This window comes from Sesamum indicum, unplaced genomic scaffold, assembly GCF_000512975.1.
Source record: "Sesamum indicum cultivar Zhongzhi No. 13 unplaced genomic scaffold, S_indicum_v1.0 scaffold00197, whole genome shotgun sequence".
In the NCBI taxonomy this organism is placed as follows: Eukaryota; Viridiplantae; Streptophyta; class Magnoliopsida; order Lamiales; family Pedaliaceae; genus Sesamum; species Sesamum indicum.
This window is the reverse complement of record NW_011628092.1, coordinates 84,279-109,035: the sequence shown is the minus strand read 5'-3', so window position 1 is coordinate 109,035 and position 24,757 is coordinate 84,279. Positions and strand designations below refer to the sequence as shown.

General features: G+C 38.0%; 1 protein-coding gene and 1 pseudogene across 1 annotated transcript; one reads left to right on the top strand and one right to left on the bottom strand.

Annotated features, from left to right (window-relative positions):
* Window positions 1–487: 487 nt before the first annotated feature.
* LOC105179745 lies at window positions 488–9,974 on the bottom strand (annotated as a pseudogene).
* A 2,144-nt stretch (window positions 9,975–12,118) lies between these two features.
* On the top strand, window positions 12,119–13,785 carry LOC105179744. Its single transcript, XM_011103386.1, has 3 exons — window positions 12,119–12,730; window positions 12,991–13,188; window positions 13,279–13,785. The coding sequence occupies exons 1-3, from the start codon at window positions 12,119–12,121 to the stop codon at window positions 13,783–13,785; spliced, it is 1,317 nt and encodes a 438-aa protein (XP_011101688.1).
* Window positions 13,786–24,757: the final 10,972 nt, after the last annotated feature.

The window sequence follows — 24,757 nt, the reverse complement described above, 5'->3', positions numbered from 1 at the left end:
GGTCTTAACATAAGTTCACCACTTATGGTTATACCATTTGGTGACTTAATTTCCAGGGTAAGGCAACAAAGGAATCTCTAAAGAACTTTGCTCCGTTTGCTCAGTCACAATCTTATGATATCCAGAAACTGTATTTCATGTATGATCTTTGATTGCTTTTCCTGCTATATAGCCTAATTAGTTTAGACTAAATACAAAACAGACATTTGTGCAAGTGATGGAAATCCAACCTGATTATGGTAATAGTGTCAAACAAATACGCGTTCAGGCATTATAAGGTGCAAGAACAATGACATTTGAATATCATTGTTATATGCCTCAAAAGCTCATACTACGGCACATGATAATCGGTGCGTTATAAAATAATTGGATGCTCATCTCCACAGTTAAAGCTCAACATTTTTCGTATTCAGGATAAACTTTGGCAAGACAGTATTTAAAGATTACTTGAAACTGAACAAATTGATTTTTTCTGAAACTGTCTGAGCTAATTGATGGCCAGAGGGAGTGCAGAGAAAATTGTGCTATTCTCAAAACTATGAGCACCTTTGTCAGTATCATCACTGACGACTTCACTAGTTAATTCTGCATTCTTTGCATCTCTCCCTGTAATATTTTGGACTGTGAGAATTGTATGTAATCAGAGCAGGATGGACAGCCAAAAGAATAATAGAAAATGGATTAATTACATTTTATCATTTAAACTATGATAGTTTTTATTCATTGGCATCTAAACTTTTCTTTTTGTATCAACTTACCATCTCAACTTTATGAAATTTTAAACTTGGCCATTTAGAACTGTTTTTCAACCAAGTTTTTTGTTGAAAATTATCAGATGCAGTGCACGTGTGATATTTAAGAGTTATGTAATTAGCTACTTTCCGCACATGCACACCATATCATGTTTTTTGGGCATAAAATCAACAAAAAAAAATGATTATATATGAAAAAGTGCAAATTTTGCATAGTTGAAATGATAAGTTGACACAAAAAAATAAACTTTTGATAGGCAAAGTGTAACAACGAGCTTGGCAAAATGTAATTTACCGGAAAAAATTCCAATCATCCTTGTTTGTTCTTGAAATCCTAATTCATTCCATTCTCATACTTCGGTCCTAGATGCAGGAATACAAAGAAACAACCAACCACAACTTCAACAAATTGGGACTACCCAGAATAGGACTATGGAAATGACCTACATTTAAGTTTTATGCCAAGTGATTGAAGGATTCAATGAGCTACAAGAATTTTTTGTACAAGCTGCATGATGCTAACTTTATAAAAGATAAGTAAACAACATCTTGAGAAAGGTACACAGAATTTGTTCTAGAATACCTTACTTAAGCCTCGGGACTCATTTTATGGTAAATAATGACTCTAAAATAGGTGAATAGGTTACAAGATGTTGAGAGTCTTAACTCTAAGAAGGCCATCTATAGATAGTCTAACATGCTTTCAATTATATATAAGTAAATATATAGCATCTTCAGCATATCCTCCACATGCCACAAGTTTTGGAGAAAAAAACATGTTAATTCTCACCTCACTTTGCATGTATCCTGTACTAATTATAAGGTTAAGTCGCAGGATTAGAGTCTGACATGTAGCTAAGTAACAACAGGAAGATTATGATTGAAGATATCTTGTTCTCAAGCATGAATAGTGAAGTTGAGGGCTAGTCCTGTAGAGACTGCTTAGGTTAAAGTTCCTCAAAATCGTATCTTGTTGAGCTCCATGGAAATGAGGGCTTTACCTTTTCTTCTTTACCCATGCACCCCGCTTCCCACACACGCATCCCCCAACACCTCCACTATGAAACGTTAGGTTCTCAACAATGGGTGAGCCCCATGGAACGGAGGGTTTTCAAATAGTAAAAGATTGCAACTATATTGACATGCAAAAGTTACCTTTTTCCCAAGGATTAGGCTTCCCAATAATCTTTGAAGTGTCATTTGCCATGAAAGATCAACTTGGGCATCAGCTGCAGGTGAGGCAACAATACCCACCTTGTAATACACTGATGTGTTTAGAACGAACAATGCTTTCTTAAAATGGACTCCTGAAAATATTAATGCACCAGATAATAAATATTATTTTTCGCATATCATAAATAGTTTAGATATCAAATGATCTTTCCACCTATATTGTCGGCAACAAGTAGACTTATACCTTGGAAAACTTGTATTTACCATGGCTAGCACAAGCATTCACTAAGCATGGAAGAAGCAATTGAGGGTCTCGCACAAACATACAATTGAACAACAAAATCTGCATCCGCAAACAAATTCACTTATCTGTGTTCATTAACGAATAACATATTAAATGACAATACTTCCATTTTCCTAGGTATTACCTGAGTAGCATTTTTTTTAATAGTCCATTTGTCCTGATTTTTGCAATCCTTTAGAGTCACTGCACTGGTTATATGGAAATCTTCTTTGATTGCAAGGCAAAACCAGTTTGCACATACATCCATGCTTTCAGGACTATGGGCACCATCCAAGTAGAACACGAGATCCTCTAGGCTCTCACTCTCAATGAATTGATCGTGGACAATTTGAGCACGTCGTTGCAAATAAGCAATTGCAAGATCTTTGATGAATTCATATGGCAGAGAGGTCTACTTCCAAGACACAAATAGAAGAGCAACTGAGCAAATGTTGTAACTGTGTAGTAATGTAAAGCCTATTCAATAAAGCTTACAGTCTGGTTCAGGTAATTAATTCCAACGTGAACAGTCCTCTGAAGCCAAGTCGAGCATAATGCAATTGCAAGGCCAACATTCATGTATACTCACTCTCAAGCCCAAGATGCAGGCCACTCATGAGGCTTGGATCCAAAGGAGTAGCTATTTCAAGATTAATCTACTAGCAGGATCAAGATTTAATCACTATATATCTGGCTTGCTCAGACACTCTTAGATTAGACCAGCTCAGAGATAAGAAAAACGAACACTATGTTTGGTTTTGTGTTTTGGCCCATCTCTAAGATGGGCCAAAATACAAAACCTTGTTTGTTATGTAATTTGCACACCTACACTAGGTGTGCAATTTTAATTTTAAATATTTTTTTTATTGTTTTCTCTGTCTTCTTTCTTTTCTCTCTCATCTTACATCTTGTCAGCCTTCTTCTCTCTCCTTCTTCTCTTTCTTTCTTCTCTTCTTTCTTCTTTCTTATTATATGTATTATATATTATTTAATATATAATATTTGTGAAATGTAATTAATAATTACTACTAAAAAATAATTATTAACTTATGAAATTATTGATATTAAAGATATTTAATATCACTGTTACTTAGTTAAAATATGTAAAATTTTTCTACCTAACGGAAATACTGTAGCAGTTGCATACACTACTGATAATATATCAGTACTACATACCTAATTCGTATTTTTATTACTTCAATTGTCTATTAAAATTTATCAGTTCACATATAAAATTCGAATGAATGTATTTTCAACATGTTATATAGTACATTTAACTCTTGATTACAAATTTTTTCAACTTAGATCATTTAAATCTTTTGTACTTATAATTTTTCCTATTTCACTAAAATATTTGAGAAATTTGAAATTTGAGGACAATATATTAATAATACATACTTAATTCTAAATTTTTTATTTAAAATTTATATATTATGTTTTTTCATTCCAAAGATAAACTCTAACAAAATCATTTTGTAGACAATACTGCAATGTATTTAATTATGCATTGAAATTATAATTATTATTTAAAATATAAAAAGAAATTCCTCAATAAAAAAAATTACTTAACATAAATATATATATTATATTTCATTAACAAACAAAATATTATATACATACACACATATATATAACTAAATATATATATTCAAAGACATGATTTGACAATGAATAGTAACTCATGTCTCCCAAATCCCAACATCAAACCTACACCACTTATTTTATACTATTTTATATTATATCAAAACACAAATTCAAACATACCATCTATCTCAAAACACAAATTCAAACATACCATCTATCTCAAAACATATACTTACTTATCTCTATTTTTCTGTCTCTATTTCCAAAACACCAAAATAAAAACATCTAAAACATTAATACAAAGATAATGCATCTCTTTCTCTCTCCTATTCTCGTTTCTTCTTCCTTTTTCTTTCTCTCTTTCTGCTTCTTCTCCGTTCTTTCTCCTCTCCAATTCTTCCCCAAACCCATCTCTTAGAACCCTAAACCCAAACTCATGGCAACAAGAACGGTAGGTCGGCAACGAGGATGGCGACGAGTACGGCTTCCATCTTTCTCCTCTCATTTCTTCCCCAAACCCATCCCTTAGAAGCCTAGCCCCAAACTCACGTCAACAAGGACGGTAAGTCGGCAACGAGGACGGCGACGAGTACGGCTTCTTTCTCTGTTGCATTTTATTTATTCTTCTTTTTCTTGGGTTTGGGTGTATTTTTAGCATCTTGTTTAATTCTTTTTCTTGAATTTGGGTGATTAATTATGGACTACCTTTTTAGCCCAACCTCTGTTTGGACAATTGTGGATAGTATGTTTGTATCATTAACTTATTGCAAGAACTGACTCTTCGTTTTCATCTTCAGATTGTTCTTTCTATCCCATTGCTTCCTAGTTTTGGTGGAATGTTCTGTTAATGCTGATTGGTGCTTGCCATTTTGCCTTTTATGAAGTTTGATATTTTAAGGATAAATTATTCATCAATCTGTTGATCATTTGGTTCACTTCAATTTAGGCAACAGTAAAGATAAAACCATTTCAAAAGTAAAGAATTCCATGACATATGTAGTGTTAATTAACACGTAGGAACCAGAGGGTAACTTCATTTTAAGTTTTCATTTATCTTTTATTTTCCTATCAAAATATGTTTGTTTTGTTTTCATTTGCCAGTCACTAATAAACTACTTTCGTTTATATTATTTTTTAGTAATTTGACAAATAAATGTGATTTAGGAAGTCATAAGATTGAAACATGAATGTGCACTACTTGCAGCATGTATCTACCACATATGGAGGGAAAGGAACTTGAGGAGATTTGAACACTCCGAGAGGACACCAGCCACTTTGAGTATCCTGATCACTGATGATGTCAAACAAAGGATTCTTAGTGTCAATTTAACTTCATCAGTCAGCACACGAGCATTGTATAGATTATGGCGAATCCCTTGGATTGAGGGAGAAACCAATTGATGAACACATGTTGTACTATACCATTACTTTATTAATGAAATGTACACTAGCGTTATGTGATTGTTGCTTTGATTAAGTGTGGAGTTGTTGAGGCATAATTTCATGCATTTTGAATTGCTTTGAAAGAGAGTTGGAATATCTGTCAGTACACGAGCTTTGTATAGACTATGGCGTATCCCTTGGCCTGTCGAGGGAGAAACTACCTGATGATCACTTTGTTGTACTGTACCATTTTTACTTAATGAAAATTATATTTACCCAAAAAAAGAAAATATCTTTGTACTGTACCATTACTCTTTATTAATGAAATTTACATTTACCCAAAAAAAGAAAATATCTTTGCTTCTACTAAACCTTAGGATTCTTGTGAGATCATATTTGTTCGCTGAAACTCTACCCGTTGATCCTTATATCCCTAACATGGGACGTGCATATATTTTGAAAAATTCAAAGGCCCTTCCCCTTCCGAAAAAAAAAACAAAAGAAAGAAAGAAAAGTAAGAAAAAGAAAATTATATCTACTCTGCTGGTTTAGATCACTTAGTAACTAGGTAGCTTCATCACAAATGTTGTTATTCACGTAAAACGGTGACCGGAGCTATGAGTATGCAAAGCACTTTAGGTAAAACGTGTTTTGGTTGAGTAACCGGGTGCCTTCACCACAAGTGTTGTCATTCGCGTCAAAAGACTGGAAAATGGCCTAAAGAACATAAGTCACGGGCAAAAACAAAGGAAAAAATGCAAATAAAAGCCGTGACAAAAACAAAAGGGGTAGAAAAAAGAAAAAAAATTTATTAGTGGCCAAAGAAAAGAAAGAAAAGCAAAATCCGCCCCGACTAGGTAGATGTAAGGAGATAAAGGGTATTATGTTAGCGTCGAGGATAACATTTAGAAGTCCATAGATTTTGTGGAAGCTTGATTGTCCTCCTTAGTCCTGAAAGCATAGATGTATGTGCAAACTGGTTTTGCCTTGCAACCAAAGAAGATTTCCATATAACCAGTGAAGTGACTCTGAAGGATTGCAAAAATCAGGACAAATGGACCATTCAGAAAAAATGCTACTCAGGTAATACCCAGGAAAATGGAAGTATTGTCATTTAATATGTTATTCGTTAATGAACACAAATGAAATAATTTGTTTGCGGATGCAGATTTTGTTGTTCAATTGTATGTTTGTGCGAGACCCTCAGTTGCTTCTTCCATGCTTAGTGAATGCTTGTGCTAGCCATGGTAAATACAAGTTTGCCAAGGTATAAGTCTACTTGTTGCACGACAATATAGGTGGAAAGATCATTTGAAATCTAAACTATTTATGATATGCGAAAAATAATATTTATAATCTGGTGCATTAATATTTTCAGGAGTCCATTTTAAGAAAGCATTGTTCGTTCCGAACACATCAGTGTATTACAATGTGGGTACTGTTGCCTCACCTGCAACTGATGCCCAAGTTGATCTTTCATGGAAAATGACACTTCAAAGATTATGGGAAAGCCTAATCCTTGGGGAAAAAGGTAACTTTTGCACGTCAATATAGTTGCAATCTTTTATTATTTGAAAACCCTCCGTTCCATGGGGCTCACCCATTGTTGAAAACTCAACATTTCATAGTGGAGGTGTTGGGGGATGCGTGTGTGGGAGGCGGGGTGCATGGGTAAAGAAGAAAAGGTAAAGCCCTCATTTCCATGGAGCTCAACAAGATACGATTTTGAGGGACTTTAACCTAAGCAGTCTCTACAGGACTAGCCCTCAACTTCACTATTCATGCTTGAGAATAAGATATATTCAATCATAATCTTCCTGTTGTTACTTAGCTACATGTCAGACTCTAATCCTGCGAGACTTAACCTTATAATTAGTACAGGATATATGCAAAGTGAGGTGAGAAACATGTTTTTTTCTCCGAAACTTGTGGCATGTGGAGGATATGCTGAAGATGCTATATATAATTGAAAACATGCTATACTATCTATAGATGGCCTTCTCAGAGCTAAGACTCTCAACATCTTGTAACCTATTCACCTATTTTAGAGTCATTATTTACCATAAAATGAGTCCCAAGGCTTAAGTAAGGTATTCTAGAACAAATTCTGTGTACCTTTCTCAAGATGTTGTTTACTTATCTTTTATAAAGTTAGCATCATGCAGCTTGTACAAAGAATTCTTGTAGCACATTGAATCCTTCAATCACTTGGCATGAAACTTAAATGTAGGTCATTTCCGTAGTCCTATTCTGGGTAGTCCCAATTTTTTGAAGCTGTGGTTGGTTGTTTCTTTGTATTCCTGCATCTAGGACCAAAGTATGAGAATGGAATGAATTAGGATTTCAAGAATAAACAAGGATGATTGGAATTTTTTCGGGTAAATTACATTTTGCCAAGCTCGTTGTTACACTTTGCCTATCAAAAGTTTTTTTTTGTGTCAACTTATCATTTCAACTTTCCAAAATTTGCACTTTTCCATATATAACCACTTTTTTTTGTTGATTTTATGCCCAAAAAACATGATATGGTGTGCATGTGCAAAAAGTAGCTAATCACATAACTTTTAAATATCACATGTGCACTGCATGTGATAATTTTCGACAAAAAACTTGGTTGAAAAATAGTTCTAAATGGCCAAGTTTAAAATTTCGTAAAGTTGAGATGGTAAGTTGCGAAGGTAGTATGGAAAGATCTTTGCCGACCGAAAGATGAGGGAGGACTAGGATTCAAAGATATTGCTATCTTGAATCGCGCATTAATGACAAAAAAACTATGTGATATCATCAGGTGTGACAGGACCTCAATTTGGGTTGAATGGCTTTACCAGGGTCGATTACGAGACACCTCCATTTGGACGATTAGGGAGAATGGAGGCTCATGGGGTTGGTGGAAAATTCTACGTCTACGGGGTTTCCTCCGCCCTATGGTGGACTATCAGATTGGCGATGGACGAACTTTTTACCTTTGGCAGGACCCGTGGCATTATCTTGGACCGCTTAGTGTCACATTTCCACGGGGACCGAGGCTACTCAGAATAGAGGAATCAGCGAGACTGAGCACGGTGATTAGTGAAGGAGAGTGGCAATGGCCTCCTATCACAGATTTTGAGTGCCTAGAGATCACATATGGTTTACCCACAATCCATGGAGGGGAGGACCGAATTATTTGGAGATTTGATCAGGGAAAACCCACAACTCAGGCTCTATACAGGCTTTTTGATCCCCCAGGACCGAAAGTAGGCTGGTCTTCACTACTTTCGGGATCACTAAAGATTCCACGTCATTTGTTCATCCTGTGGCTTGCTATTCTAGGCAAATTGGCTACGATGGATAAACCATGGTTAGCACACCTTGGCCCATGTATTCTATGTAATGAGAAAGCGACAGAGACACATGGCTACTTATTCTTTCAGTGCAGATTTAGTCGACAATGTCTTACAGCAATCCGGAGAACGGTATGATATTTTTGGCCCAATAGAGATTGGATAATGGATATTAAATGGGCTTCCCAAAGATGGAGAGGTAAACACATTGTTAACATATCCTATCGAGCACTATTAGCATCATGTGTTTACCACATTTGGAGAGAGAGAAACTTGAGACGATTTGAGCACACCGAGAGGACACCTAGCACCATGGCTTTATTGATTGTTGAGGATGTCAGACAGCGGATACTTAGTATCTCTCTACCTAGATCAGTCAGTACACGAGCTTTATATAGACTGTGGCGTATTCCTTGGCCTGTCGAGGGGGAAACCAGCTGATAACCATACTGTTGTACTGTACTACTACTTTGTTTTACTTAATGAAACTTACATTTACCAAAACAAAAAAAGTTGACACAAAAAGAAAAGTTTAGATGCCAATGAATAAAAACTATCATAGTTTGAATGATAAAATGTAATTAATCCATTTTTTATTATTCTTTTGGCTGTTCCATCCTGCTCTGATTACATACAATTCTCACAGTCTCAAATATTACAGGGAGAGATGCAAAGAATACAGAATTAACTAGTGAAGTCATCAGTGATGATACTGACAAAGGTGCTCATAGTTTTGAGAATAGCACAATTTTCACTTCACTCCCTCTGGCCATCAATTGGCTCAGACAGTGTCAGAAAAAATCAATTTGTTCACTTTCAAGTAATCTTTAAATACAGTCTTGCCAAGGTTTATCCTGAATACGAAAAATGTTGAGCTTTAATTGTGGAGATGAGCATCCAATTATTTCATAACGCACCGATTACATGTGTCGTAGTATGAGCTTTTGAGGCATATAACAATGATATTCAAATGTCATTGTTCTTGCACCTTATAATGCCTGATCGCGTATTTGTTTGACACTATTACCATAATCAGGTTGGATTTCCATCACTTGCACAAACGTCTGTTTTGTATTTAGTCTAAACTAATTAAGCTATATAGCAAGAAAAGCAATCAAAGATCATACATGAAATACAGTTTCTGGATATCATAAGATTGTGACTGAGCAAACGGAGCAAAGTTCTTTAGAGATTCTTTTGTTGCCTTACCCTGGGAATTAAGTCACCATATTGTATAACCATAAGTGGTGAACTTGTGTTAAGACCAAGATCCAGGTGTACTGTATGATAAAAAGCATTAAACTAAGCATGAATTGATGTTTGGGCCCAAAAAAAGAAAAACTGATGTCTAGCTATCTCTCATAGATTTTAGGCGTTACTTAAACCATATATTACATATTCTCCTTTCAGTCATTATATTTATCTAAATAAGTTTTCTTCTCTATTTGCTGTACCAGGTCCTGGTGACGGGTTCATTACATCTAGTAGGGGATGTATTGCGATTAATCAGAAGTAACATGGTGTCGATTATGATCAATTCTCTCTGCATTTCATTTTTTCATAATAACTAATGGTAACGGTCACAAAGACAACGAGATACTTTGCATCTTCTCCACAGAGGCTTACGTATTAGATACTCTAGTTAACACGGAAGATTTCTTGCATCTTGTCAAAGAATTTACGCTTTCTGTAATAGATAATCGTTGGTGTTTTTGGTCATTTTGTATTGTTGTTCCACCAATTACCAGTAAATTCATTGAAGGATTAGTAGCATTTATATTTCTTGTTGGGTGAAAGCCCTATTTAGTTTGTTCCCTTGTTTTTACCAAAAAATGGACTCTCAATTTTCTCTCAATTCTCTTTCACACACCCGCACACCTTCGTTTCACACACTAAACCCCAAGTCCAAAATATTCTGGCCGGCAGCCATGGGAACGACGGCGATGAGGCGGCCGACGACGAGGGGGTTGACGATGATGGTTTCCGGCAAGAGACAGTCCGGCGTGGGCAAGTTTCCGGCCAAATACATGATAAAACCACAAATCCGCCATTGATGGAGGTTCGGATCGAGGAGATTAATGGCGATTCTGATACTCTCCTATGCTGGCATGGTGATAAGGATGGCAAGGGAATCATTTTCGACGGAAAAGCAGTTGATTTAGGCCCTGGTTCGTCACTTTCAGAACTAGGGTTTTGCGCCGCCCACGAAGATGAAACGACGCTCGTGGAAGCCGAAAAGGCGGCTGAGGAAGACGAAGCGACGGCTACTGTTATGGAGGCTGAGGCTATGGCAGACGATAGCCGTACGAATGGCGAGGGTGAAGGAGTAATACCCATCGAAAAGGATCCAATCTTGGATGTGGAAGACGAAGACCTAGTGCGACACCCTAATCTAGGGTTTGACGGCACAAATCTGAACGAAAACCATGGAGAACGGCTGAAATCCTCTTTCAATATGGCTGAATTCCTTCGTCTTGCACACAAGGTAATTGATAAAACCGACCATGAATCAACGGCAGCCCTTGAGAAACTTCGAATAAAATGGGAAATGCGATTTGGCAAGGTTGCGATGCTGCGTTGTTTTCCGCCGGAGAGGATGATGCCGAGGACAACAGAACCTGCTCGTGTGAGGCGTCAGGCCTACCGGAGTCTTCTGCCTGCGAGCACGATGGGGAAGACGACGGAAAACGATGGGGCCGATAGACTGACGATGGCGAAAACTTCGCAGCCGGCGAAGTTCGTTGCTGGGAACCTCCTTCGGCGATCTGAGACGGTGCAAACGTGTTTCCCGACTGAACCGCCAGCGAGAGACGTGGACAGTGAGGTGGCGATCGGATCTGGGGATGTGGACGATGACGTGGAGCCCAACTCAGCGGCTGACTTGGCACAAAGATTGGATGTAATTTTTGATGACATCAGCCTCGCTAGGGCTGATGTCAGCAATGATAGAGATGACATTAGGGTTTATTTCAGCAGTGATGCTGCTGCTGATGTCATCAGTGATGCTGCTGCTGATGTCATCAGTGATGCTGCTGCTGATGTCATCAATGATGTAGGAAAAAATCAACTTCTTGACAACATAATGGCAGAGAACGTGGAGTGTAACATGGCGAAGGAAAAATCATTTGTTGCTCCTGTACAAACGGGATTGTACGTAGGTAATATTCCGTTGAATGCATATCCCGAACCAATTATTGACGATAAAATTGCGCATGCATTTAACCACTCATCGCGGAAGACCCTCAAGTTCATTGCTCCAACACTACAAAATGGAGAGGTGATTGTGAGACCGACGTTAGACACTATCAGAAATGGGTCTAAGCCCTGAAAAACTACCGCGGTCGGATACTTTTTGGGGAAACGCCCGTACTTTCACCATTTGAAGGAATATGCGTTATCAGTTTGGTCGGGGTTACGAGAGGTAACTGGTACTACTAATGGTTTCTTTTTCTTCCAGTTTAAGTCAGTTGCAGATATGGAAGATATTATTGAAGGAGGGCCGTGGCTATTGTTTCTTTTTCTTCCAGTTTAAGTCAGTTGCAGATATGGAAGATATTATTGAAGGAGGGCCGTGGCTATTTTAGGGGCAGCCTATTGTTCTTCAAAAATGGGAGCCGGGAATGGTACTGAGGAAACTCAAACATACACAGGTTCCTGTCTGGGTCAAATTGCGCCACCTTCCGGTGGAGTTGTGGACGGAGGAGGGACTCAGCATAGTGGCAAGTGGAGTGGGTAAACCTTTATACCCGGATGCGATCACGAGAGCATGCACGAGACTGGATTTCGCTCGTGTATGCGTTATGCTGGATGTGAATTCGAAAATGCCAAAGCACATTATTATTATGACACCTGATGAGGAAAGAGGAGAAGTACCGTGCAAAGTTGATGTGGAGTATGAATGGCTACCCCCGAGATGCACCAGCTGTATGACATTGGGACACTCAGCCAAGGAGTGCACTGTCAACAAACCCAAAACTACTAAACCACCGGCTAATGTGTATGTACCCAAAGTGGGAGCACTGGGAGGCCCAATGGTGACTAAAAGAATAAGAGACCACCCAACACCTCACACTGTGGCGAAGCAGACAGAAGACCGTGGTTCCCGTCCAACTGCAGCGGGACCCAATCGGGAAGAGAGAGGTAAAGAGATTGTTACGTATAACTCTTTCGATGCGCTACAATTACTTGATAGTGTAGAAGGTTCATCAAGGGGTCCTAAGCGAAGCAACCCCGTACCTGGGGACCCATGTTAAACCTTGCCATATGGGACGTACGTGGCCTGAACAAGAGGGATCATCAGCTAGCGGTCAAGGATATCATTGCTGAGTTCAGGTTACACTTTATTGGTCTCCTAGAAACACGTGTTCGCATTAATAACTGTGCTAGTATACAATCATTTTTGATACCTCATTGGAAATGGTTTATGGATTATGACAATATTGGAAATCGGATATGAATTGCTTGGGACTATACTGATGTGGATATTATTGAGGTGGGAAACCAGTTTATACACTGCCGTGTCACTATTAGAGCATTACAAGAGTATGTTGATATTACTATTGTGTATGGTGCTACTGAGGTCTCTGATAGGCGAGAATTATGGGCCTCTCTAGAATCATTAGCTGCCCAATGCATTAATATTCCCTGGCTAGTTGGAGGAGACTTCAATGCAGTCAGGGATCTCAGTGAGGTATGTGGTACGTCGGGAGATATAAGAGTGGCGATGGAGGAATTTAATACGTGCCTACAGAATACTGCGCTTTTGCCACTACCGATGCAGGGTGAGTGGTACACATGGCATAATCGTAGTGCTGGCCCTCGCAACCTATGGAAGCAACTTGATCGTATGCTAACCAATGATACATGGACTTTGCGGTTTCCATCAGTATTCTACCAATGCCTCACTCCACGGACATCGGATCACTCGCCGATGGTGGTTAATGGGGATAATCAGCAGCGATTTGGAGGTATGTTCCGGTTTGACAACTTCCTTACTCTATCACCAGATTTTATTCCTAGCGTGCAGAGTATATGGCAGCAACAAATAGTGGGAGTGCCTATGTTCTCAGTCACCCGCAAACTCAAGACACTCAAATCTATTTTTCGAGAACAGAGGAGAAATAAAGGGGATCTTTCTCACAATATTGAGTTGGCAAGGGGGTTCCTGGAGCAGGCCCAAGTGCTAGTAAGCTCAAACAGACATGATGAGCTTATTCTTCTGTTGGAGCACTGCAGTCGGCTTGTGTATGCTAAGGCGGCCGAATTGGAGAGGATCATGCTGCAGTAGAGGGCAAAGATGGAATGGATGAAGGGTGGTGACCAGTGCTCCAGAGTGTTCTTTCGTAAAATTGCTCAGAGAAGGACTGCTAGACAGATCATGCAAATTAATGATGCCCAAGGAATTACAATTACGGAACCAAATGCAGTCATACATGAATTTATCTCCTATTATCAATCCTTACTAGGGGGAGACAAGCGTCAGAGGGTGATCGACCTTCGGTTTCTTCGACCTTGGGCGAGGCATATCATAACAACTGAGGAGGCAGACCACCTAATTGAACCGTTCAGTGCAGAGGATGTAAAAAAAGCTGTTTTTGACATCGGCGAGGATAGAGCACCTGGACCTGATGGGTATTCATCAGGATTCTATAAAAAAGCATGGCCGGTGGTGGGACAGGAGATAACGAAGGCAGTACTGGATTTCTTTTCTACGGGGAAGCTTCTTAAACAGATTAATAGCACAATATTGACGGTTATCCCCAAGGTACACTCTCCCACATCTATTGCAGATTTTCGCCCTATCTCCTACTGTAACGTACTTTATAAAATCATTGCTAAACTTATTGTCCAAAAATTGAGTGTGATATTGGACAAGATTATCAGCCCCTGCTAGGCAGCGTTTGTCCCTGGCCGGAGCATAGGGGATAATGTTATGTTAGCACAAGAACTCTTCACTGGTTACAATCAGGCCCGACTCCCACCGAGATGTGCTTTGAAAGTAGACATGGCGTATGACACTGTCGAATGGGATTTCCTACTATCGGTGCTTCAGCTTTTCGATTTCCCAGAGACTTTCAGTCGATGGGTTGAGGAGTGTATCAGTTCACCTTCTTTTTCGGTGGGGATGAACGGAAAGCCACATGGATATTTTGCGGGTGCCAGAGGGCTTCGACAGGGCGACCCCTTATCACCATATCTCTTCGTCCTGGTGATGGAGGTTCTACATATGGGAATACTACAGCTGATCGAGTAGGACATGAACTTCGCATTCCATTGAAAGTGTGACGATCTTAGAATCTTCCAACTGGGGTTTGCTGATGACTTACTCCTATTCTGCCAGGCCAATACTGCATCTGTTCGAGTCTTCAAATCCGGATTAGATAGATTTGCTGATTGGTCAGGGTCACGCCTCAATGTTGAAAAAAGCCACATCATCATATCCCGATCAGCCCAGAATATACAAGAGGAGCTACTTGCGGTATTGGGGTTTCAGGAAGGACACTTACCGATGAGGTATCTGGGTCTACCATTGATCTCTTCTCGATTATCTATCACCGACTGCCAACCATTACTGAGTAAGATCGATACACGAATCAATGGTTGGGAGGGATTGGCACTGTCATATGCCGGCAGGGTACAAATCATTAAGTCTGTTCTTGTGGCTATGGGTGTCTATTGGGCTTCAGCATTTATTTTGCCAAAAGCGGTCATTAAAAACATTGAGAAGCGATTGCGAGCCTTCTTATGGAGAGGTACGGGAAATAGTGGATACCCTAAAGTTGCATGGACGGAGATTTGCAAACCGAAGGAGGAGGGAGGCCTTGGCCTTAAGGATATGGGAACTCTTAATCGAGCATTGATGTGCAAAAAACTCTGTGAAGTCATCCGATGTGATAGGACTTCTATTTGGGTCGAGTGGCTGCGGCATGGCAGACTACGAGATGATTCGATATGGACTATCCCGGAGAATCGTGGACCATGGGGATGGAGAAAAATGTTGAGATTGAGATGCTGGTTACGCTCAGTGGTGGAATATCGCATTGGTGATGGAAGTGATTTTTTCTTATGGAAGGATCCCTGGCATCACCTTGGGCCCCTCCTTGACAGATTTCCGCGGGGACCCAACAGTCTGGGATTGCATGAATCTACCATGCTAAGCTCGGTTATCTGTGAGGGTCATTGGCTCTGGCCATTGATCACGGACATGGAATGCGTGGAGATTACACACGTGCTGTCTCGGATCCATGGGGGTACAGATCGTATTATATGGACAGGCTCGAGTGGGAAACCCACCACCCAGGAGTTCTATCGGGCTATGATACCAGCAGGACCGAAAGTAGGTTGGATTTCACTACTTTCGGGTTCTTTAAAGATCCCGCGACATTTGTTTATCCTTTGGCTAGCTACCCTGGAGAAGCTCGCAACGACGGATAAACCATGGCTTTCCCATCTTGGGTGCTGCGTGCTGTGCAATGAAGACATGGTGGAGTCACATAACCACCTGTTTTTCCACTGCAGATTTAGTAGAAGATGCCTCAGTAGTATTCGGTGCATTGTACGATTCCAGTGGCCTAATCGAGATTGGGTCAGTGATGTTGAATGGGGTGCAAGAAAATGGCGTGGGAAGCACATCATCAATATATCCTACCGATGCCTGCTTGGATTGTGTGTATACCATATTTGGAGGGAGAGAAATATGAGACGTTTTGAGCACGAGGAGAGACCCTCGAGTGTAGTGGCCAACTTAATAGTAGAAGATGTTCGGCAACGTATACTCAGTATTAAGCTTCCTAGCTCTATTAGCACATGTGCCTTGTATAGACTATGGCGTATCCCTTGGCCTGTCGAGGGAAGCGCCTAATGAGGGACACTGTTGTACTATACTTTCTTCTTAATGAAAATTACACTTACCTAAAAAAAATAAAAAATAGAAAGCCCTATTTAACTATTAGAAGCCAGTGGGGTTTAAACCCTTCAAATTATAGGCTAATAATACAGAATAAAAATTACAAAAAGTAAATGAATAATACAAGACAGATATGCAAGAATAACCGTATATAGGTTGAAAGATCCAAAACTGCTTTGAGGGATAGCAGATGGTCACGAAGACCGACAGCCACTACTCACGGTTGCTCAACCGACTGTTTAACCCTTTGGCTATACAGACCCTTTTTCTAAAACCACAAAGCTTTCCTCAACACTTAGGGTTCACTTAGAACTCTTTCAATCAGACAGAAAATAGGAGGGAGGATGAGAAGGTGTATTTCTTTCTTCGCCACAACCAGAAACTGACCACTTGATATATAGTGGTTTTGTGCAGAGAAAGGAGGAAGAAAGGCGGTGGTGTAAAGTCCCAAAGCCATGAGAAATAGAAGCAGTGTGAATGGGGGGGAGGGAGGCGTAAGTATAGAGAAGAGAGACGGAATGAAGGGGGTAGGGTTAGGTTTTAGGATTTTATACTTAGCAGTCGGGTCAAGGGGTGGATCGGGTCATGGGCCAAGAGAAGTGGGTTGGAGCTAGTCAAGAAGCCAAAGGATGGTCTTGGGGTTGAGCCGGCTTGGGCCTACCATTGGGTCATGAGCCATTTTTTCAACATACTCCACATTGGACCAGGACTCATAAGAGGGAGCCAGGCCCAAGGGGATGAATCTGGCAAGTTATCATTGCCCATTCGTCCTTCTAAGACCTACAAGACAGAAAAGAGAACTTGCACATATATATGGGTTAGTAGGAAACATGTTTTAACATAAGTTCAGAATTTTTAGGCGTGTGTTGAACTTTTCTGTAGGCAAGCATTTAGTTCCCATGTCTACAGGATTATGCTTAGATTTTATCTTTTCTAACTTAATAATCTCTTTTCCTACAATGTCCCTAATAGAATAATACCTAACATCTATGTGTTTGGTCCTATCATGAAAAACTGGATTTTTAGACAATTGGATGCTAGATTGACTGTCAGAGAAAATTGTTACTTTTTGTTTTAACATTCCAATTTCCTTGAGTAAACCTTCAAGCCATATTTGAAAGGATCTCGTGGTATAGCCCGGGAACGCGCTAGTGGAAGCGAAAAAGTAAAACACCCAATAACGAGAAATAAACGCGAGAATTAAACGAATTCAAGGGTGTACCCTTGGAGTTCCCGGGCGTTTGATGTACTATAAAATAAAACATAAATGGAGCTGATGAGAATATCACAAAAAAACGAAAACAAAAAGGGTGAAAACAATACCTTCATTTTCTATCATTCGGTTGAAATGTTCTTCACTTTAGACTCCAATGCAAGAACCCTCTAATTCATCCACATCACACCGGAGTCGGGGGATCTCAATGTCCTCTTTGCTAGAAGAGAGCAAGAGAAGAAAAACACACCAAATGTGTTAAGAGAGGGGGCGGTCGAGAGCCATTGGAAGAGAGGGGGGATTTTTTTTTGTGTTGTTTACTTGATTATAATATTTTTCAAATAATTATATTACACGTATATATACCTTGTTTAATAATTAAGAATATTTCTAAATATATTCTAGTATCTATAAGGTATATTTCTCTTTATTTTCTTAAACGGCTAGAATTGCACTTTCCAAAATTGCAATTTCTAGCAATCTATTTCCTTTCATGGAATTTTTCATTGGCTCAAAATAATGGACTTGGCCGATTTTATTGAAATAAAATACAAGGCCCAACCAATTTAATTAAAGTCCTCCTAATTAAGCTGATCATGTATTTAATTCAATAAAATACATAAACCCAATAAGTCCAACTTATTAAATAATAAGGGTAAGCTCAATACAATTCAATCCTATTAATTTATCCTTGGGTTCCTCCATCTAATGGATCTCTCTCGTTATAAGTAATCCAATTAGTTGTGGAATAAATTTGAAATTAATTCTTTGTTCCTTTCCGGTGATTTGTGTGTGACTCTTTAGATTCACCTTTCAGCTAGACTTAGACTAGTATCTAACACTATTATTAATAAAATATAATTTAATTAATAATTCACGATTAACCCTTAATCAAGAAAGTCCATTACCATGGGTGGCCGTCTAGCAACGGTCCATGACACTAGATATTAGGTGAATTACCGTGTGAACATTTAGGCTCTCGAGTCCATACGGGTACGATCCTTCTGTTTACCGTCTCCCAGTCTTAGTCTAGGGCATGTAATTAGGTGTCGATTCCCATCCTGGACTTGGCGTCTATGCTTGATACTTGAGATCGTGTTATGCCAAGTTTCTCGACATAGGAACCTCTTTTTTCTATTCAATCAACAATTGTAGCTATAGTTTTATGGAGCGTTAACGCGTCTTCAAGTGCATAGGAGATACCTCTGTTATATACTGACAAGGGATAGATCCTCTTCTTGGAACTCATCTTCCTCCCTACATACTCCCACTGCACTGGATAAGGCTTATGATGATCGTGTCTATGACACAATCACCTCTCGCACAGGCCCAAGATATAGTTATCGTATGCACGTGACTGTCGTGATCCCTCAAGTCTGAGGACTACTCCCGTACTATCGGTGCCGGGGACTCAAGTTATACCGGCCAAGTTTTTAAGGCTTCCATATGACGATTCCCTCGAGTCAGTTCAATCAATTAACCACCTTGTCAACTAACTCACTGAAATTGCATAGACGTCCAACGTCTGTTGCTGATGAAACGTGGCACTCATCTAATGAATGCAACACCCAGTGCAAGTCTCTGTAGGACTCTCGATGCCCAGTCTGGAGGTTCTCGACTTGAAACATTTCAGACCAACCCTTAGAAGTTGGTTCCATAGTTGCCATCCAATGCATAGCCGAACTACATGGGTTATTAAGTGGTCTGGGGCATCTGTTGTGACGTCAAAGCAGTGCTTGATGTAATTTGGTTAAGCACAACAAACACATGGGCAAAGATTTTCACTTACCAGATTCGTCGGGACAATATTGCTTAAATAGAGATTGCTTGAATAGTTCTCCAAATCTCCAATCTAATTGACTTTGGTCACCTATTCCAACAATCTCCCAATTGACCTTAGAGCCAATTACTCGTATTATAGATTAATTTGATTATGAGCAATCTGCGATACCGGTTAGGTCTTATGGGTCTACTTTCCTTTCTGTCGATGGCCTACGGTTCAACCGCACGATACATCTTCCTATCGTCACCTTGAGTAGGTGATAGTGTCTAAGATTTTTTCTTGGACCTGTGATGAGATCTCGTGCCTTTTACCTTGTGCTATAGCCTAGTTGTCATCCTCCAAGGTGACTACTGGCACAGCTATGCTAGGTAGCATACCCAATAATGGGGTGTTGCCTTTCAGTCCTAACTGTTTTCCAATATAACTTTTAAGGTTGCCATATATTCAATTTTTCATGATAAGGTTTCTTGTGGTATTCCACTTGGAACCTTTTCAATATTACCATATTATCATAAATCTCGAATGTACGTTCATTTTGAAATTAAATATTATTCATACGATGTTGTGAGCTATTATCGCTATAGCCTTCCGAATCAATTCTCTTTTAATGTGCCTCAAGAGCTCTTTTTTAATCCTTATCAGGTATTAAAGATAGCCCTTCAACAGCTGTTTGTTGCCTCGTCCGTGGACACTCGATATCCATTGTTATGCTCAAAAGCATAAGCAACATTGAGTTCAGTACACCGAACAACATTTCATGCTGCTTACATCAAAGACGTAGGGGATGTCAAACATCTAAGCTCCTCATCAGTCTACCATGACTAAATCTTGGATAGCTTATCCCTAGATAGGAATCCAATTCCTATAATGGAGAATTTTATGAACAATGTTTGTGTTTTAGACTTCCAAAATGTCTTTCTATCATTCCAAATGATCGAGACGTTTTAAACATCTAAAACACTTGTAACACAATTGAGCTTCTACTAACCTTTCACCTTATTTTTGAGCAAGTCATGTACCTCATGAACTTGTCAAAACAAGTATGTAGGGCGTTCAGACCTAGTTTGAACTCCATAGCGGATTTTATAACTCCAAGCCACTTATCCGGATCGATGTCCTACATCGCTTCTCCTTGTCCGATTTCAGAAACTCGTACCTTTCAGGTAATCGGAGTTTTTTTATCGTCCTTTAGAGAACATAGACATGGTTAGTTAGAGTTTTGACTATAAGTGATGTTTGCATTATTCTATAACGAACTTGTATAAATCAGACTCCAAGTTTGACTTTCCTCCCACTAGTCCTTTGATGTATGCAGGACCGTTCCTCATACTCAAGACTTTTGTAGGACACAGGTTTGCCAATCCATTTCAAATATGGTGTTTGGATTATGAATTTAAGAAAACACCATGTTTAACAACTTGACGGTTTTTCGAAAGTCCACATCCAGACTGGCCAACTAATTTAGTAAAGCACTGATCGAACCATGTCCAATCAAGATTCGATTTCTTCCGTACCAGAGACAGTTCAACATCGTCTCTTTCAGAGGAATTTCACTAAATGAGAATTCAATTGTCATTTTTGGACATTTCAAGAACTCCCACTAAATATGCACCACCTCGATCCCAGCGAGGGGTTTGTCTCCATAACCAGTTTGGTTCTCCACCTCAAGTTTAATTTCTTCGAACTTTCCAGAAGTCCTTATACTTTTGAACCCTCTACTAGTATTTGTGTAATTAGTAACTTATAGATATCTATTTTTGGATCCAATCTAATAGATCGGATTTTACAAGCATTCTTTGTCCCACAAAGTGCTTTCATGGATTTCTTCCTTCTCAGAAAGGATTCATAAGTTAGTAAACTCAAATCATCATTGCTAGATTCTTTTGAATCTACCAACCTAGTCATCCTAACTAGAGGGATATGGCCTAGCTCATGCATGCCATTCTTTGTAAGTTATGTTCTTGACCATCCGTTTTAGTCATTTGTTTTGAGCACGCATAATCCAATTATGTAGTACAACAATTCAATGACTCAGCAGACTCAAAAGAATCTTTTATCGATCAAGTTTTTTTTTTCGGTAATGGTAAATTTCATAAATAAAAAATATGGTACAGTACAACAATTAATTGGGTATTCCCTCGACAGGCCAAGGGATACGCCATAGTCTATATAGAGCACATGTACTAATCGAACTAGAAAGATTAAGACTCAATATCCTCTGCCTAACATCGTCAATAATAAGAGAAGCCAATACATTAGGCGGGTGCTCAATCTGCTGGAACCGTCTGGAATTTCTTTCTCTCCACAAATGGTAAACGAATGACCTAAGTAATGCTCGGTATGCTACATTAATGATATGCTTCCCTCTCCATTTCCTCACTGCCCATTCCACATCCATTGCCCATGTGCGATTGGGCCAAGCGAATTGAATGATTTCCCGTATGGCTATAAGGCATCTTCTGCTATATCGGCATCGGAAGAATAAATGATTATGTGTCTCGGTTGTTTCTTCATCACAAAGAATACACCCTCCAATGTGTGTGAGCCAAGGTTTGTCTGTTGTTGGTAGTTTTTCCTGAATAGCCATCCATAGGATAAAACAATGTCGTGGGATCTTTAGCGAACCCGAAAGTAGTGAAGTCCAACCTACTTTCGGTCCAGGCGGGCAGATAAGTGCCATTGGCCCTCATCAATAACCGTATTGAGTTTGGTAGATTCATCAAGCCCAAGTAAACTCGGTCCTCGTGGAAATCGATAAATCAGGGGGCCAAGGTGATGCCATGGATCCTTCCAAAGATAGAAAGTCCTCCCATCTCCAATGCGACACTCCACCATTGGTTGGATAAGGCTGCGTAGACGAAGCAGCTTTCTCCAACCCCACGATCCACCCTTCTCGTCAACAGTCCAAATGGAATTATTTTGTAGTCGTCCGCGCTGTAGCCACTCAACCCAGATAGACGTTTGGTCACATCTAATGATATCACACAACTTCTTAGTCATTAGTGCTCGGTTAAGTGCATCAATATCTTTTATTCCTTGGCCTCCTTCCCCAACTAGTTTGCATACATCCTTCCATGCAACTTTGGCATAACCCGTCATTGAGGTGCCTTTCCATAGGAACCTTCTAAAGCGTTTCTCAACTTCCTTAATGATCGCCTTCGGAAGTATGAATGCAGAAGCCCAATAAATGCTCAATGCTGAAAGTATAGATTTAATGATTTGTACCCGCCCAACATATGATAACGACATACCCTCCCATGTTTGTAGTCTAATTTGTCTAACAATTGACTAACTACTTGATCACGCTGGGTTACATAATTGTATATTATTTTAACATGAATACTAATAGCTAAATTTATTTAGTCTTATTGCTTTTGCAGTAATGGCCTAGCCATTCCTTAGCTTTAAGACTACTTGTCTTAGCATTCTATTCCTTTTTATTTTTGCAAACCATTTGCATAAATGCATTTTTAGAGCAAGTGTCAACGCTTGGGAATATGAACAGTAATCATGTTTGCTCAATATATGCCATAGTATGGGTGAAGATAGTTCATGATACTCCCTCTTCTAATGCTCTTTGGCAATTTTATGCAAACATCATAAGTAAATTTTAACTGTCGAACCATTATTTCATTTTCCTTTTACCTTTGCCCATCAAGGCGACAGGAGCGCTCAAGGTGCTTGTAAATTATATATAATATAAAAAAATATAATTGTATAATATAATACGCTTGTAGACAATTTCTTTAAAAATAATTACTTTAAAATTCAAAAAATACAAATAAGTGCCTTGGTCACGTGGTTCCAAATATTTACATATAAAATTAATTTTGACTTATTTAGCCATTGATGTGATTCTTGATCTTTTAACGTTTACAAATTCTTATGAATTTGGTCAAATTTCAAACCAAATTTGTAAAAATTTATAAACATTCAAATTCAAAATCATTAAACCATAAATAATGACAACAAATATAATTATATATATATATGTGTGTGTGTAACAAACCTATAGATAATTGATTTCTTACTACTTAACATATATACTGCATAAAATATTTGGTCTACTTAATAGTTTTTCTAGCAATATGTAATTTCTAAATCACTAAATTCTTAATTGATCTCTAAATTAAATAATCAATTAAAATTTTAAGTTGTAGCACTCCAATTCGTTCCATCAATTTTAAAATATTTTTTTCCCACAACACGACAAATAAAATAAAAAATTTAATTAATAAGTGAAAAATATAAGATAAATAAAATAATGGTGACTTTCTTATTACAAATAATTTTTAATATATAATAAATCATAAATAATTATTATTATGCAATATAATTTGCATATAAACCATTTCCGTTGGAATCCAATTATCATATAACAGTTAGAATTCATTTTAAAATATTTTTTTCCCACAACACGACAAATAAAATAAAAAATTTAATTAATAAGTGAAAAATATAAGATAAATAAAATAATGGTGACTTTCTTATTACAAATAATTTTTAATATATAATAAATCATAAATAATTATTATTATGCAATATAATTTGCATATAAACCATTTCCGTTGGAATCCAATTATCATATAACATCAAAGTTAGAATTCAACTACTTACTTGATTTTACATAAATTAACTAATTACAAAGTTAGCATACATAATTTAACAATATATTATTATAAGAGATATAATTGTCATCACAAAAAAGAAGAAATATAAAAAATGACAAATACTATCTCCATTATCCTATGCAAATAAATTAAAAACTAAAAATTAATTATAAAATTATTTAATGGCACTCATAAATGAAGAAATATAATAGCAAATTATTCACAAATTTAGGATTAACTTATAAAAAATTATATTTTCCTCCAAAAAGTTCTAAGTTACACACTGAAACTTTCATTGTTTAGGCTTAACCCTTTTTCGTTAGGAATTGATCCAAAAATATTGATAAAAAATTTTACTCTTATACAAATAAATATATAATGATATTAAAATCATCCTATATATATATATATATATGACATATCCCCAAAATAATTAATTAAAAATATTAATTAAATGACGTAATATCAGTTATAAGACCATCATTTTATATGCTAACTCCTAACCCTACATGAGAACTATAAATACAATAAATTCAATTATAATTACAAATATAATAACCATATGGACTATTTACTTATTTTGTGCATTAAATCAATTTTCTTCTTTTTTTATTGCCTAACAAAGAGAATAAACATCTATCTAATAATATGGAATAAAAATAATTCATAAATGATATGATAAATATAATTTTTAAAAGTAAGAACCAAAAACATGTAATTTGCCCTATAACATTGACACACAGAGAA

Excerpts from the sequence above, each read along its gene's own strand:
- LOC105179744 (XM_011103386.1), top strand. The coding sequence starts at position 12,119 with ATGGTACTGAGGAAACTCAAACATACACAGGTTCCTGTCTGGGTCAAA. Across the intron at positions 12,731-12,990 it reads GTCCTAAGCGAAGCAACCCC|GTGGGAAACCAGTTTATACA; the intron begins GTACCTGGGGAC and ends GATATTATTGAG. Across the intron at positions 13,189-13,278 it reads CAGTCAGGGATCTCAGTGAG|GGTGAGTGGTACACATGGCA; the intron begins GTATGTGGTACG and ends CTACCGATGCAG.